Below are 13,963 nucleotides of genomic sequence, written 5' to 3' on the forward strand. Positions count from 1 at the left end.
GAGCACCGAAGAATTGATGCTTTTGAACTGTGGTGTTGGAGAAGACTCTTGAGAGTCCCTTGGACTGCAAGGAGATCCAACCAGTCCATCCTAAAGGAGATCAGTCCTGGGTGTTCATTGGAAGGACTGATGCTGAGGCTGAAACTCCAATACTTTGGCCACCTGATGTGAAGAGCTGACTCATTGGAAAAGACCCTGATTCTTGGAGGGATTGGGGGCAGGAGGAGAAGGGGACGACAGAGGATGAGGTGGCTGGGTGGCATCACTGACTCAATGGACATGAGTTTGGGTAGACTCCGGGAGTTTGTGATGGACAGGGAGGCCTGGCGTGCTGCGATTCTTGGGGTCACAAAGAGCTGGACACGACTGAGTGACTGAACTGAGCTGAACTGAACTGAAAGCAATAGAAGTGTTGATCTAGAAGAAACCTTGCATCTGTGGTCAGCATTGCTTTAGATTTCTTTCAAATTATAATGTATACTTCTGTCACTGAATTTTCTGTGGCCTTTCTTAGCACATAAAACCCATTTTTCACTGTCTCATAAATAGAAAGCAAGATTTGCTAAGTGAAGAGCTGTATCTTTTGTTGAACTGTCCTGTTCCTCATCTTTGAGAAACCATTGGTTCTCCATGTGTGTCTCATGGAGACATATATATATGGAAATACATATATATCTCCCCATAAACCTCTCTGTTTGCTACAGGAGACTAAAAGAGCGTTTCAGTTCCCTTCATTTACCATTACCAACATAGGACTTGTCACCAGACCCCTTAACCCCTTTGTAATTGATTAAAACAGAGTATTGGGAATACCTTGGGACACACATGCATGTGCGTGCACACCCACACGCACACACACACACGTATACTTAAAAGAATCTAAAGCAAGATTCACTGATACTGTGGCCATCCTACCTGATATTTAAATGTAAAGCATCTTATAAGATCAATCTTGTTCAACAAGACACCCAGCTCAGGGAATCTTATCACATAGAGTGTTTCGTAAGTCCAACAAAGCACTCAATTTGAGACCCAGATTGAGTGTTGCAGACAGTGCTGGGATATCTGTATGAAGAGCACTTCCAGTGAATATTTGTATCCCATTAAATTCTTTCATTTCAAGGTTTCTGAGAAGATTTAAAAATAAAATAGCTCTAAGTCCTGATTTAACAGTCTTATAGACTCTGTGGGAGAGGGAGAGGGTGGGAAGATTTGGGAGAATGACATTGAAACATGTAAAATATCATGTAAGAAACGAGTTGCCAGTCCAGGTTCGATGCACGATACTAGATGCTTGGGGCTAGTGCACTTGGACGACCCAGAGGGATGGTATGGGGAGGGAGGAGGGAGGAGGGTTCAGGGTGGGGAACACATGTATACCTGTGGCGGATTCATTTTGATATTTGGCAAAACTAATACAATTATGTAAAGTTTAAAAATAAAATAAAATTTAAAAAAATGAATTGGACTAACTGTAAAAAAAATAATAAAATAAAATAAAATTAAAGATAGATATATTAAACAAAAAAATAAAAATAAAAAACAACCTGAAGACCCCTATTCTAAAGATAATCTGCCTGGATGTAATCAAGAAACCTTTAAATATTAACTCAGCGTTCAGACTTCTGTGCTACAAACTAACCATCATTTAAAAGCATTTTGGTGAATCATATTTTCTGCTCTTGAGGCCTGACTTTTCGCATGGACAGCCATTATTTATTTAGCTGTGAATGCTTAAATATTGATCCTTACACTTTTAAAGTATATCAAGGCAGAAGTTTAAAGAAATAGTAGACCTGATTAATCATTTAAATTGAGTGGAAAAAATAGCATGCACACACAATATACCAAATATAATTATCCTTTTTTCTTTGGGACTTTCTGGAGAGTATGAAACTCAAAAGATGGAGAAACTATGGTGAACTGGCATTAATAAATGTTAATAGAACCAATGTAAGTATAGGAGAGTTAAGATATGCTTGGAAATGTCTTTAATATGAATTCTTTAACTTTTAAAACATTAAAGAAATTGTAATTCAAAGCACTAATATTTTAGAAATTAAAAAATGTTTTAATTTTTTTTTCTTTTTTGATTTTAAACAGGCCATATACTCCTTTGAGAGGAGGAATCTCCAATGTATGGTTTGACAGACTTAAAATATCAAATGACTGCCCAGAGCACCTTGAATCAATTGATGTAATGTGTCAGGTGCTTACAGATTTGATTGATGATGAAGTAAAAACTGGCATCAAGAAGAACAGAATATTAGTAGGTAAGATTTTTAGATGTTGGCAATTTAAATATTTTGATTCACTTTTTTAATTTTATACTTTGAATTTTACTTGGAACATTATTTGGGAGCACTTTATATATCATATGAGACCTATTCATAGTTTCCCAGATAGTGCAGTGGTTAAGAATCTACCTGCCATTGCAGAAGATGCAAGAGATATGGGTTTCATTCCTGGGTTGGGAAGGTTCCCTGAAGGAGGAAATGGCAACCCACTCCAGTATTCTTGCCTAGGAAATTCCATGGACAGAGGAGCCTGGCGGGCTATAGTCTGTGGGCTTGCAAGAGTCAGCATGACTTAATGACTAAACCACCACCATCATGTTGTAAATAAGTTTAGAATGCACTTTGAAATCCTGTATAGATAGGATCTGAGCAAATTAATAAACTGCCTTTGTGTTTATTGAAGTACTAAGCTATCCTTTGAGTTAAGAAGCAATGTGACATAATGGATGGAATCCATTCTTTCCTGTCTTGGCTTCAGTATTCACTTCTGTTAGTTGAAAGCAACTGGCCCTCTGGCCCAGTAACATCACCTTGCTGGGCCTTTGTTTCCTCATCGGTGTTTAACTGTTTGTGTGTTTAGCACCATGTCACAGAGATGGATATAGAACATTATAGGAGTACTGCGAAGAACCTAGTAAAGGGGTACCAGCTCAGTCTAGGGCATCATGAAACAGTTACAAGATAGAACTCAAGATACATGAGTATATAACAGATTCTGTCATTCGATCATTTAGCAAACATTTTCTAAGTACTGTGTGTCAGGCATTAAGTCGAATGCTCAAAGAGACACAGGTAACAGGATCTATGTGCCCCAATTGCTTACAACCTAGAAGAGCCCATGAGGTACTTGTAATAACTGTCCTGCCAACTAGCCTCGACAAGTGCCCTAAAGATACATAACTGGCCGCTCTTCAAAGGGAATGATCATGTATATTTATTTTTATTTCTCAGCACCCACTGCAATGCCTGGCACAGAACTGAACATTTATTATAATCAGTGGCATGATCTGCAGTAAACTGATGATTTAAGTAATTGGAATTTAGATGAAGAAGTCATAAGTATTTGGAGCTATTAGGGAATAATTTAAGAAAAAAGTGCCAAAGATATATGAGATTTTAGGATGTGCAAATACAATTTTAACTATTGTAGTATGGATGTCTGGATATAGAGAGTGATATGAATGGTAAAATCGAAGTAGAAAAAGTAGTGCTTGTTGTTGTCTGGATGTTAGACAATTTTAGCAGAAAGTTTGTTGTGTGACTGGAAAACGCCTGTTGATGTCATAGTGTGACTAACAGCTGGAAGAGCATGATGGCATAGTGACAAAAATAGTTCAAATCGGAAGCCCACCGTTGCCTAGCAGGTTCATCACTTAATAACCTGCACTGATTTTCTGCTGCCTCATGTGTAAAGTGGGAATAATGATACAGTATCTATTTTACTGGGAGACTGAGTGAGTGAGTAAAGTTGCTTAGTGGTGTCTGACTCTTTGCGACCTATGGACTGTAGCCTGCCAGGCTCCTCCATCCATGAGATTTCCAGGCAAGAATACTGGAGTGGGGTGCCATTTGCTTCTCCAGGAGATCTTCCCAACCCAGGAATCGAACCCGGGTCTCCCACATTGCAGGCAGACTCCTTACTGTCTGAGCCACCAGGGAAGTCCCTTACTGGAAGATGGTGTCTGTCAAATACTTGGCTCATTTTACAATCTCAATAAATTCTTTCTGAGTCCCCTTTTATCCTTTATTCTATAGATGATTGAGGAGCAATGACTTAAGTATGTCTTTGAGTCATATAGTTAATTAAAACTGTGCTTTAGGGAAATTAATCCACAGAAGGGGTAAGGGAGGAGATAAAAAGTTGGGTATGGAAGAACCAGTTCCTGAATTTATGTTTATAGGATAGTAAGATACTGAAGTACTGCGAGGACAGTGTGAATAAGTAGAAAATACACTTAGTGCTCTTAATGTGCGTGTGTTAAAGAATGTATCCCTTGAATTGTAACTGTTGATACTTATCTGCTTGTCCTTTCCCCCATCCCTATTCCTTGCCCTTCCTCGTATCCATCAGTTATTTTGTCTTACTCATTTTTGAAAAGAGACTATGTATGGATTGTTATAGGGTCAGAGAGTTGATAAGAATTTTGAATCTAGGTTTACTTCATTTTAAAGCCCATGATTCTTCTGTTTAACTGAACATTTATATGAATATTTGTAAAACTCTTAATACATGCTGTCAAATTCCTTTCACGAAAACACTGTACCTGTTGATGCTTCTCCCACCTCTATTAGAATATCCATCTTATTATACCTTGCTGAATGATACTGTCTTGAAAAATCTTTGCTAAAAATAAGTAAAAAGTGGCAATTAATTTACACTTAATTTATTTTCCTTTTAATTCTGTTTTTTATGTTCTGACATGAGAAAGCTGTTTTTAGTTATCTGGTTTTTCCAAATAACTTCTCAGATTAAGAAGTTATTCTTCTAGAATTTGAGTAAATATTCAAATAGATTTTCTACTGACTTTTCCATAATGTTTTTTAAATTTGTAATTCTTTGATTCATCTAGAATTTATTTTAGTTTCTTTCTACTATATCATGAAAGGTTTTAATTATTTTCTGAAGTTCCAAGAAAACTTTGTTAAAAGATGATCTTATTTATTAAGCAGTTAGTAATATGATCGATATTTTATCATAACTCCATTGAATTTTTAACAACAAATTTCATTTTAGAAGAGTTATAAACTACTAAAGTATAAAATTTGAAATTCATTACAAAATATATATGTAATAGGAAATTTATATGCACTTATATGAATATAAGAAAAAATTTTTTAGAATTTGTGAGGTGAGTCTATCAAGCGCTATAAAGCCTCTTTGATAGCTTGAGATATGAAAGAGACACAGAAGTGTGGATCCAAGGTTGTTGGTCTTTGTTACCTGTACTGTTAGTTATTTAACCATTCAATGAAAATAAATCTTTGAGGCATTTCTATAGAGTTAAACATGTGTGTCAAAATATATGTAATTCTTAACTTTTATTAAAACAAAACACCTGTTATACTGCCTTCTTTTCATATGCTGGATTCTTCACATGAGTTGGCTGTTGATGCTTAGAGAAATGGCATTCTAGTCGTGTCAGATTTTCTCTTGTAGTTATTATTATTTTTCTTTTTGTCTTATTTATCTGACTGAACTCTGAATTCATTTCAAAATGTGGTACATGAGGCAATATCGTTATGTATTTGAATGTTTGTACATGCATTTCCCAAGTTATAAATATCATAATTGCGAACACACTAATGCAGCTGACAGCAGTTTAACATGGTTAGGAACTTGGGCTGTGCACTCAAATTGCAAGTTTCTAATCCTAGATCCAGTGCCTGTTTTTGTGGTTATGTGAGTGTCCTTAACCTCTGGCTTGGTTGATCATAATAGTACTTACAGAGTTGTGATAATTCAATTAATCAGTTCCTGTGAAGTACTTAGAGACATGCCTGGGGTGTGGTGATGATGCTGTTGTTAGCCACTCTATCCCACCTGCCCTGCTGTCTCTCCACACAGCAGGAAGAATGTACTGGCCCGCTGCTGCCCTTGGGAGACTCTCAAGGAGCTCCGTGTCCCTTCCCTACCAGCTGTTTTCTTTTTCCCTAATGGTATACATGCTGGTTTTCATTGCTCATAGATTGTTTAAGATTTAAATGCTATTTTTAACATTTTATCTAGGAGGTATTCAATGAGAAGTCAAAAGTGCATTTGAGATGCTGAGTCATTTTTATTAAAAAGAACAATGCATTTGAGACACGGGAAACACATATATGAACAACACAGTGAGGTTAGGTTATTTTTTTTAATGAATTCTAAGAGAACTTGAAAATTAAAGGATTAAAGAGGAAAACATGAAGATAATAAGTACAAAATTATTACCCTTATTAATTTTGTTTAGTATGTGATAAAACTTCAGATTTAATATCATACACTGTGTCCTCATGGAACCCTTGTCTCTGAGATTGTGGTTTTAACCAGTATAGTTTTGTAAACAACACTGTTCTCTATATTTGAATAAGTGGCAGCCCATTCTTTTTTTCTGGTTTTATTTTGATTAGTGGTATTTTACTATATTAAATTTAGTTTAAAAACAATGTTTTTATGGTATATGATATACCCCTTTTCCAGTAGTTTACACAGCTTAGTCAGGTCAAAAATGATGCTTCTCATACTAAATTTAATTTCCAAATTATTCATAGAATTTTTAAGTGCTGGAGTACCAAAAAAAAAAAAAGAATCAAAAACTTTACATTATAATGAGGGAGATAACAAAAGTAAAGTGTTTTATACAATCCAAGTATTATGAACAGTGAGGAATGAACACAAAAACTTGCTTCTTAGAAGAGAGAATTTCCAACCGAGTTTTAAAAAATGAATGAGAATATGGCTGGTAAACAAGAAGGGAAACACATTCATGAAGGAAAACAAGGGACACGTTAAAATGTCTCAGGAACTACTAGTCTGGTGTACACTTCAACTGCTAGGATTACTGAGTTACATACAGAGAATGACTCAGTCGGATGAGCATTTTAAGAGGAACACACTGACAACAGTGGGCAGGCTGAAGGCCTGGGGAAGAGGCCTCAGATCCAGTAGAATGAGAGACCAGCACAGTGTTTCAAGACTTCGGAAACACAAGGCTGTAAGGTTACACTTGAGGACCCTGCACTCAACTGCAGGTTTTAGCTGAGAAAAGAAATTCTTTGTTTGCTTATTTTCATCAGTGGGAATATATTTCTTTCTTAATGGAAAGAATAAACTTTGGTTTGATAGGAGGATCTGCGCCAAATCTTTAAATGTGTTCCTTGGAGACACTCATGAATCCTCACCCTGCACATTAAGAATATCAGATACAAGAAACTGTATTTTTATATATTTATACCACATATAATTCTTCAGAGTGTGTGGTGAAAATTAGGGGAAACACAAGCAGTAATTAGTGACTTTTAAATTACTTTCTGAATTTGGCATCATAGTTGTTCCTGGATTCAGGAAACCTGGATTCAGATCCTGCATTCTGAGAAAATTATTAAAATTCAGTTTAACACTAAAAAGTATTTAAATAATACACATTTTCATATAGTATCTTTCTTGATCCTTCTAATAGGTAAGATATAAAATGATTACTCACCCTTCAGATAAGAAGAAAGTAAAATTTAAAGAGATTACTGGCTAAAATGGAGTTGGGACTAGAACCCAGATCTATTGACTTAGTCAGAAACTTTGTCCCATAATGAGATTCCTTTTTTAGCCACTAGGTGGTGATAATTTGTTAAGAGAAAATTGACATAATTTAGGTTTAAATTTGATCTAGGATGTATAGAATCTGACAAATGATAATGACCAGATTATAAGAATTTTTATAATATGAGCGTATTAGCAGAATTGAAGCATGGATAATCATATGCTTCTGGAATTACACCTAAATATTTTACATGGATGCTGTAAAAGCCCATTATGAGGAAAGTAGTTAAGGCAATAATGGTTAGTTAATACAATTGAATGTTATGTAACTGATATATACTGTATATACACATTTAGAAGGCACTTGGTATATTTAGTATGTGCTCAATGAATAAAAAAAATAATTATAGAATTTCATAACTCTGTTTAAAGACATTCAAATCAGTATTACAAGAAAGTAAGGTATAAAATTTACATATAGAGTGAGTTTAACTGCTAAAATAAATTTTTAAAACATGTCAGAATTATATATGAGTAATGATATTTTGGGTAACCCATTTTCTTTATTTTGATATGATGGAAATACTTTATTCAGTGGGCATGTATTAGCATATTAATTTAAAAAAAGATTTAAAACTAAAATGAAGGATTGGTTGCAGTTACCAAGATGAAACCTAGCCCTACAATTTCCAGGCTCACTTTCCTGACATTATATATGTTTCTTCTGATGATCTTAGAGGTAAAACTGGAAAGTGGTAGCATCTTTCTACCTTCTTTCAACATATATATGTCTTGAATGACTTCCCTGGTGGCTCAGACGGTAAAGCATCTGCCTACAATGCGGGAGACCCGGGTTCAATCCCTGGGTTGGGAAGATCTGGAGAAAGAAATGGCAACCCATTCCAGTATTCTTGCCTGGGAAATCCTTACTTGTGTTTCTTCAACAACAATCTTCAGAACTTTTAAGACTTGGGATTGCTGTTTTAATAGCTTTCCATAGAAGATGATAAATATTCTATTTATCCTATAAACTTTATATAAGAGAAAATATACAAATATGATTGGCATAATTTATATGTTCCCAAATTTTTGAAACTTTATCACAGTTCAGTCTGAAGAATAATTATATATAAATCAAATGGGAAAATTGTTGAAATTTCAATGTAGGGTGGATTTTACTGCATTTTAAAAATCCTGTTCAACTGATGATAAACTTGAATTGTAAGTTCCCCATCCCCTTGCCCCCAACTTTGTTTTCAGATAGGTTAGCTTGGTTTTCCCAGTGTAGTTTTTATATATTGTTACTGTTTTATTTCATTTAAAGAGTTCATAAAAGCTAGGTTTATTATTTTTTAACATGTTTTATTCAGCCTGTTAATCTTAAATGTATGTTGAAATGTTAACTCTTGACATTTTAATACTTTGCCAGCAACTATAAATATACATTATAAGTATTACTTACAATGAGTTTACTATTTCGTATTTACTCATTGAACAGTATATTTTATATTGCATTTTAGACACTTAGATGGAAAATGAATTCAAATAACTAGTCCTTTGTGTTAAGTTTTCTTCTATCAGAAGAAAAAAATGCACAAAGTCCCTTTTCACACTGGTGTCCACAATGTTAAAAGTGACTATTGTCAGAGATCACTGGTGAGGAATTGCAGACTACCTCACAAGATTATAAATGGATAAGGGACTTAGATTGAATCTTAAAATAATAAATTTTCAGTGAGTACATTTTTCTTCATTATAAATTGTGAGAATTGAACTTGAGGTTAAATGTCTTTGGATGCCTTTGATAATGACATTTCATATGTGAGGAAGTGTTTTCTTTTTAGTTTTTGTTGTTATTGCTGTTAGATTGGACCCATCAAGGAACTCTGAAATCACATAAGTGATTAGTTAATAAAAATGGGCTGGGTGCATTTAAGGTGTAAAATTTTCTCAGTAGGTGTTCTTTTACAATAATTTTTAAATATATTTTTGCTTACCAACCTATTTTGTCTTTGTATGACTTTTTAAAGATCTTTACCACTTTAGATTTAAATATCAAATTTAATTATCTTAGGGTACATTATTTTCTTAATGAAACATTAGTTTCATTTTTGCTCAATTTATGAATTTTGAAGCTTTTTTTCTAATCATTGGTATGCAGCTTAGGTTATCTAGAACGTCATTGTCCAATAGCATAGCCCCTAGCCATATGTGAGTATTTAAACTCCAAATTTAACTAGGTAAAATTAAATTAACATTTAGTTCCTCAGTCACACTAGTCACATTCAATATTTTGCTTAGGTACATTTGGCAAAAGTATTATTTACGCTCTTGAATTTCTCCAAAAATAAAAACTATGTTCCTGCAGGCTTGCTGTCTATAACATGCAGATTTCTTTTAAATCATGAGATGTCTTTTTAATTCTCAGTCAAGCTAGGGAATATCACACTACATCTCTAAGTTGGGCCACTCTCTCTGCTGTGTCATGTCATGTCCCCATCTCCACATTTTGTGATGTATCTCTTTTCTCCTCGTACAGAAGGATCCATGTATTTTAATTTGTATTATCTCCAGTGACTAGTGTCACTCCAATGACAGTGATTGGCTCATAAAAGACAATAAAATTTTGTTAAGTGAATAAGTTTTTTCCAAGCTTTTTTAAAAGTACATATAAGTATATATGTTTTAATTGTACCATCACAAGTTAGTTCCCAAAATAATATGATAATACAAAGATACTTTAACTAGCTCACCAAATTTTTGATCATCCTTCCTAATTCAAAGATCACTAAGCATCTGTTATATGAAAAACTCTAGCTTATAGTTTGACAACTAAGACAAAAAGGGGCATGTTATTAATTGTAGTGTGAGTACTCCTATAAGTATTAACAAAATATAAGTACACATTAGATGTTTAAGTAAATAACACTTGTGTTATGACTCATATATTTTTAATTATGATAAATATTTTTACTTGATGACCCAGATTTATTTATTTATTTGTGCAATTCTAGTTCCTTTTATAACAAATTATTTTACTAGTGATGACGTAGATGGAATAGTGTTATTTACTCATGGCAGGTCTTTTTTGGTAAGATGTAAAGTAGACTAAATTTTTCTTTTGCATTGTATCTCTTTTAGGTCTCCAGATATTTATGGAAGATTGGCATAGCTATATCTTGTTCCAAATTAGCATTATTCTGATTTTACTGATAAGTGAATTTTTGCTTCTTGTAGGAGGATTTTCTATGGGAGGGTGCATGGCAATGCATTTAGCATATAGAAATCATCAAGATGTGGCAGGAGTATTTGCTCTGTCTAGTTTTCTGAATAAAGCATCTGCTGTTTACCAGGTAAGTTTCAGATTTTAAAAGCAAAACAGAAGAAAAAAAATAAGGCACTCACACATTGAAACTAAAACAACATTGATAATTACACAATAACGGTTGCTTCACAGAGCATTCCTGGGAATTCATGGGCAAATGAGCTATATTGATTAATCCCACCTGGTCATTCTTGTTTAGGAAATGCCTTGTACAAAGAGTATTGTTAATCAAAGTCTCAAAGGGGAAAGGATAAAAAATATGTATATAATATATATGCATCCTGTATACATATTAAAAATGTAGATGATTATAGCTAGGTTTGCTAATTATGACTTAATCAAACCAAAGGATAAGTTACATGGCTGACACCTATTTTGCAGCATTATTCCTAATTTATGAATGGAATATAATAGTGATACACCCTCATTACCAGGAGTAGAACCAGCAGGTACAGAAACGAGAACAAGAATGCCATTTTTCCCTTGTGTTCCTCCCTCTCTCCACTCTATGTGAAAAGGGTTGTCTTCCCAAGACACAAGGTTTCTTCAGGAAATGCTTTGACTGTTTTTGAAACAGCCCTCTTCAGAGTAAATGCAGGTCCCACACAACTGCAGTTCCTGCAGTGCTATCAACCAGCTAAGTTCCTGAGCTTAGTCCATCAATATATACCTCGGACATCACTGCCACTACTGCTTTTTCCCCTGAAGCTTTGGTTAAATTGACATTTTTCTGCCCTCCCTGACTTCCAAGAACATACACTGTTCTTAAATGAATTTCTTAAACTTCTTCATGTTTATATCCTCTTCTCTAGGCTCTTCAGAAAAGTGACGGTGTTCTTCCTGAATTATTTCAGTGTCATGGTACTGCAGATGAGTTAGTTCTTCATTCTTGGGGTGAAGAGACAAATTCAATGTTAAAATCTCTAGGAGTGAGCACAAAGTTTCATAGTTTCCCAGGTGTTTACCATGAGTTAAGCAAAGCGGAACTAGAGAAACTAAAGTCATGGATTCTTACAAAGCTACCGGACTAAATCAAGATTGATGTGTTAATATGCAAGTAATGTCTTTATAAAAAGTGTTTTTTACTGTCTAGTTCTGATTTGATGAATAATTATTAAAATATTAAGAAATATCAACAGTTTACTGACTTACTTGTTTTTGACATACTGAGCACCATAGATAGTAGTGTGATCTTATTAATGGTCAACATTAATTTAGTCAAACATCTGTGTATTATTTTTTAAATTCTTTGTAAATATTTGTAGGCCTTGTAAGTAATTGAATATTGAAATTTTACAATAATTAAACTAGCTTAACAGCAATGAGAAATCATGAAAATATTTTAGCATGATATTTTCATTATTGTTTTCTTTAAATTGCCTTTTTAAAAATATGTTTATGTATGTATTCACATTAATTTTATTTTTGAAAGAATAACATTAGTGCGTGTGTGCTCAGTCAATCAGTTGTGTCCAGCTCTTTGTCATGCTTATGGGATTCTCCAGGCAAGAATACTGGAGCGAGTTGCCATTTCTTCCTCCAGGGACTCTTCCCAACCCAGGGATTGAACCCATAGCTCCTGCATTGGCAGGCAGATTTTTTACCACTGAGCCAACAGGAAAGCCCAAATAACCTTGTACCCCATGTTTACAAAATGGTTTCCCATTATCTCACCTGATCATCACTAGAGCTTGATGAAGTAAACAGAACCAGTTTTTACTGGTATTTGATAATAGTGACAGAAGGAATACAGACTTTCCCAAAGCCTCAAGAGTGAAGACTAAAATCCAGGCTGTCTGGTCCCAGCAGAGCTCCCATTCTATGAACCCAGACTGCTACTCTGCTCCAATTTTAGGGTTCCAGTTGCTCTCCGGATCCTAGTCAGTACTCAGCATGGCCAGTCTTTTTTTAAAAATTTTGTCCATTCTAGTGGGTATATAGTATAACACTTTGTGTTTCTAATTTGCTTTTTCTTAAAGCAATTTTTATATGCTCATTTGCAATCTATATAAATTCTTTGATGATATCTTTGTTCAAATATTTCATGTGTGTTTTATTAGGCTGTTTTTCTTATTGCATTGTAAGAGCTGTTTATATATGCTGGGTAAAAATCCTTTGTTAGATAGATGTTCTACCAATATTTTCTTAATCCATGGCTTGCCTTATTTTCTTTAGAGTGTAATTCAAAGAGCAGAAGTTTTTAATTTGATGAAGTCCAGTTTATTCATTTTTTTAAATTTATACTCTGCTTTTGAAGTCATATTTAAGCAATCTTAAGAAAGCCAAGGTCATTAAAATTTTCTCATATTTTCTTCAACTAAAACACTCCTTTAGTGCTATAAATCTTCCAAGTTTTATATTAGAAGCATCCCACAATTTTTATATTTTGTCTTTTCACTTTCATTCAGGTCAAATCTTTCTAAATTCCCTTTTGATTTCTTCTTTAACCTTTGGGTTGTTCAAAATTGTATTATTTTGTTTCAATATACTGGGAATTTTCTAAAGATCTTTGCTGTTCATTTCTAATGTATGGTTAATAAAGTATTCTTTATATGAATTGAAACCTTTTAAATTTATTGTGACTTTAAAAAATGTTTTGTGTACCCCTGAAAACCACGCATGCTGCTCATGTTAGGTGGCATGTGCTATACATATCAGTCAGGTCAAGTTGGTTGATATTTTTGTTCAAATATACTGTATCCTTACCTATTTTCTGCCTCTTTATTTTATAAATTATTGAGAGAGGAGGATTGAAAGTTCCAACTGTAACTGTGAATTTGTTTCACTTGGCAATTGCTTCAGGTTTTGCTTTATGTATTTTGAGACTGTGTTATTAAATGCATAAACATGTAAGACGATTATGTTCCTCTGATGAATTGGCCTCTTTTTCTTTATGAAATGATCGTCTTTATCCCTGATAGATTTTTTTGAGGGGGAGGGGGCTCTGAAATATTCACTGTGTGATATTGTTATAGCCCCTCTAGCTTCCTTTAGACCCTAGCTGATACTGGATTGTGAGGTTTACACACTGACTAGTGGGAACTCAGCCTTTTCCCAGCCCTCTCTGCGCCCCAGTGCTTGTTCCTTTTAGGTGGCTCTTACTTTTCC

At 34.2% G+C, this 13,963-nt stretch overlaps 1 protein-coding gene across 1 annotated transcript in view; it reads left to right on the top strand.

Moving 5' to 3' along the window:
* Window positions 1-13,727, top strand: part of LYPLAL1 (lysophospholipase like 1) — a 32,107-nt gene extending 18,380 nt beyond the window's left edge. Inside the window, exons 3-5 of the mRNA XM_027564461.1 lie at window positions 2,104-2,273; window positions 10,768-10,883; window positions 11,668-13,727. Of these exons, the coding sequence (XP_027420262.1) occupies window positions 2,104-2,273; window positions 10,768-10,883; window positions 11,668-11,886 (505 nt within the window). The 3' untranslated portion in view covers window positions 11,887-13,727. The remainder of the gene's footprint in view (window positions 1-2,103; window positions 2,274-10,767; window positions 10,884-11,667) is intronic.
* The last annotated feature ends 236 nt before the right edge of the window (window positions 13,728-13,963 follow it).

The sequence above is a fragment of the Bos indicus x Bos taurus genome, chromosome 16 (genome assembly GCF_003369695.1).
Source record: "Bos indicus x Bos taurus breed Angus x Brahman F1 hybrid chromosome 16, Bos_hybrid_MaternalHap_v2.0, whole genome shotgun sequence".
In the NCBI taxonomy this organism is placed as follows: Eukaryota; Metazoa; Chordata; class Mammalia; order Artiodactyla; family Bovidae; genus Bos; species Bos indicus x Bos taurus.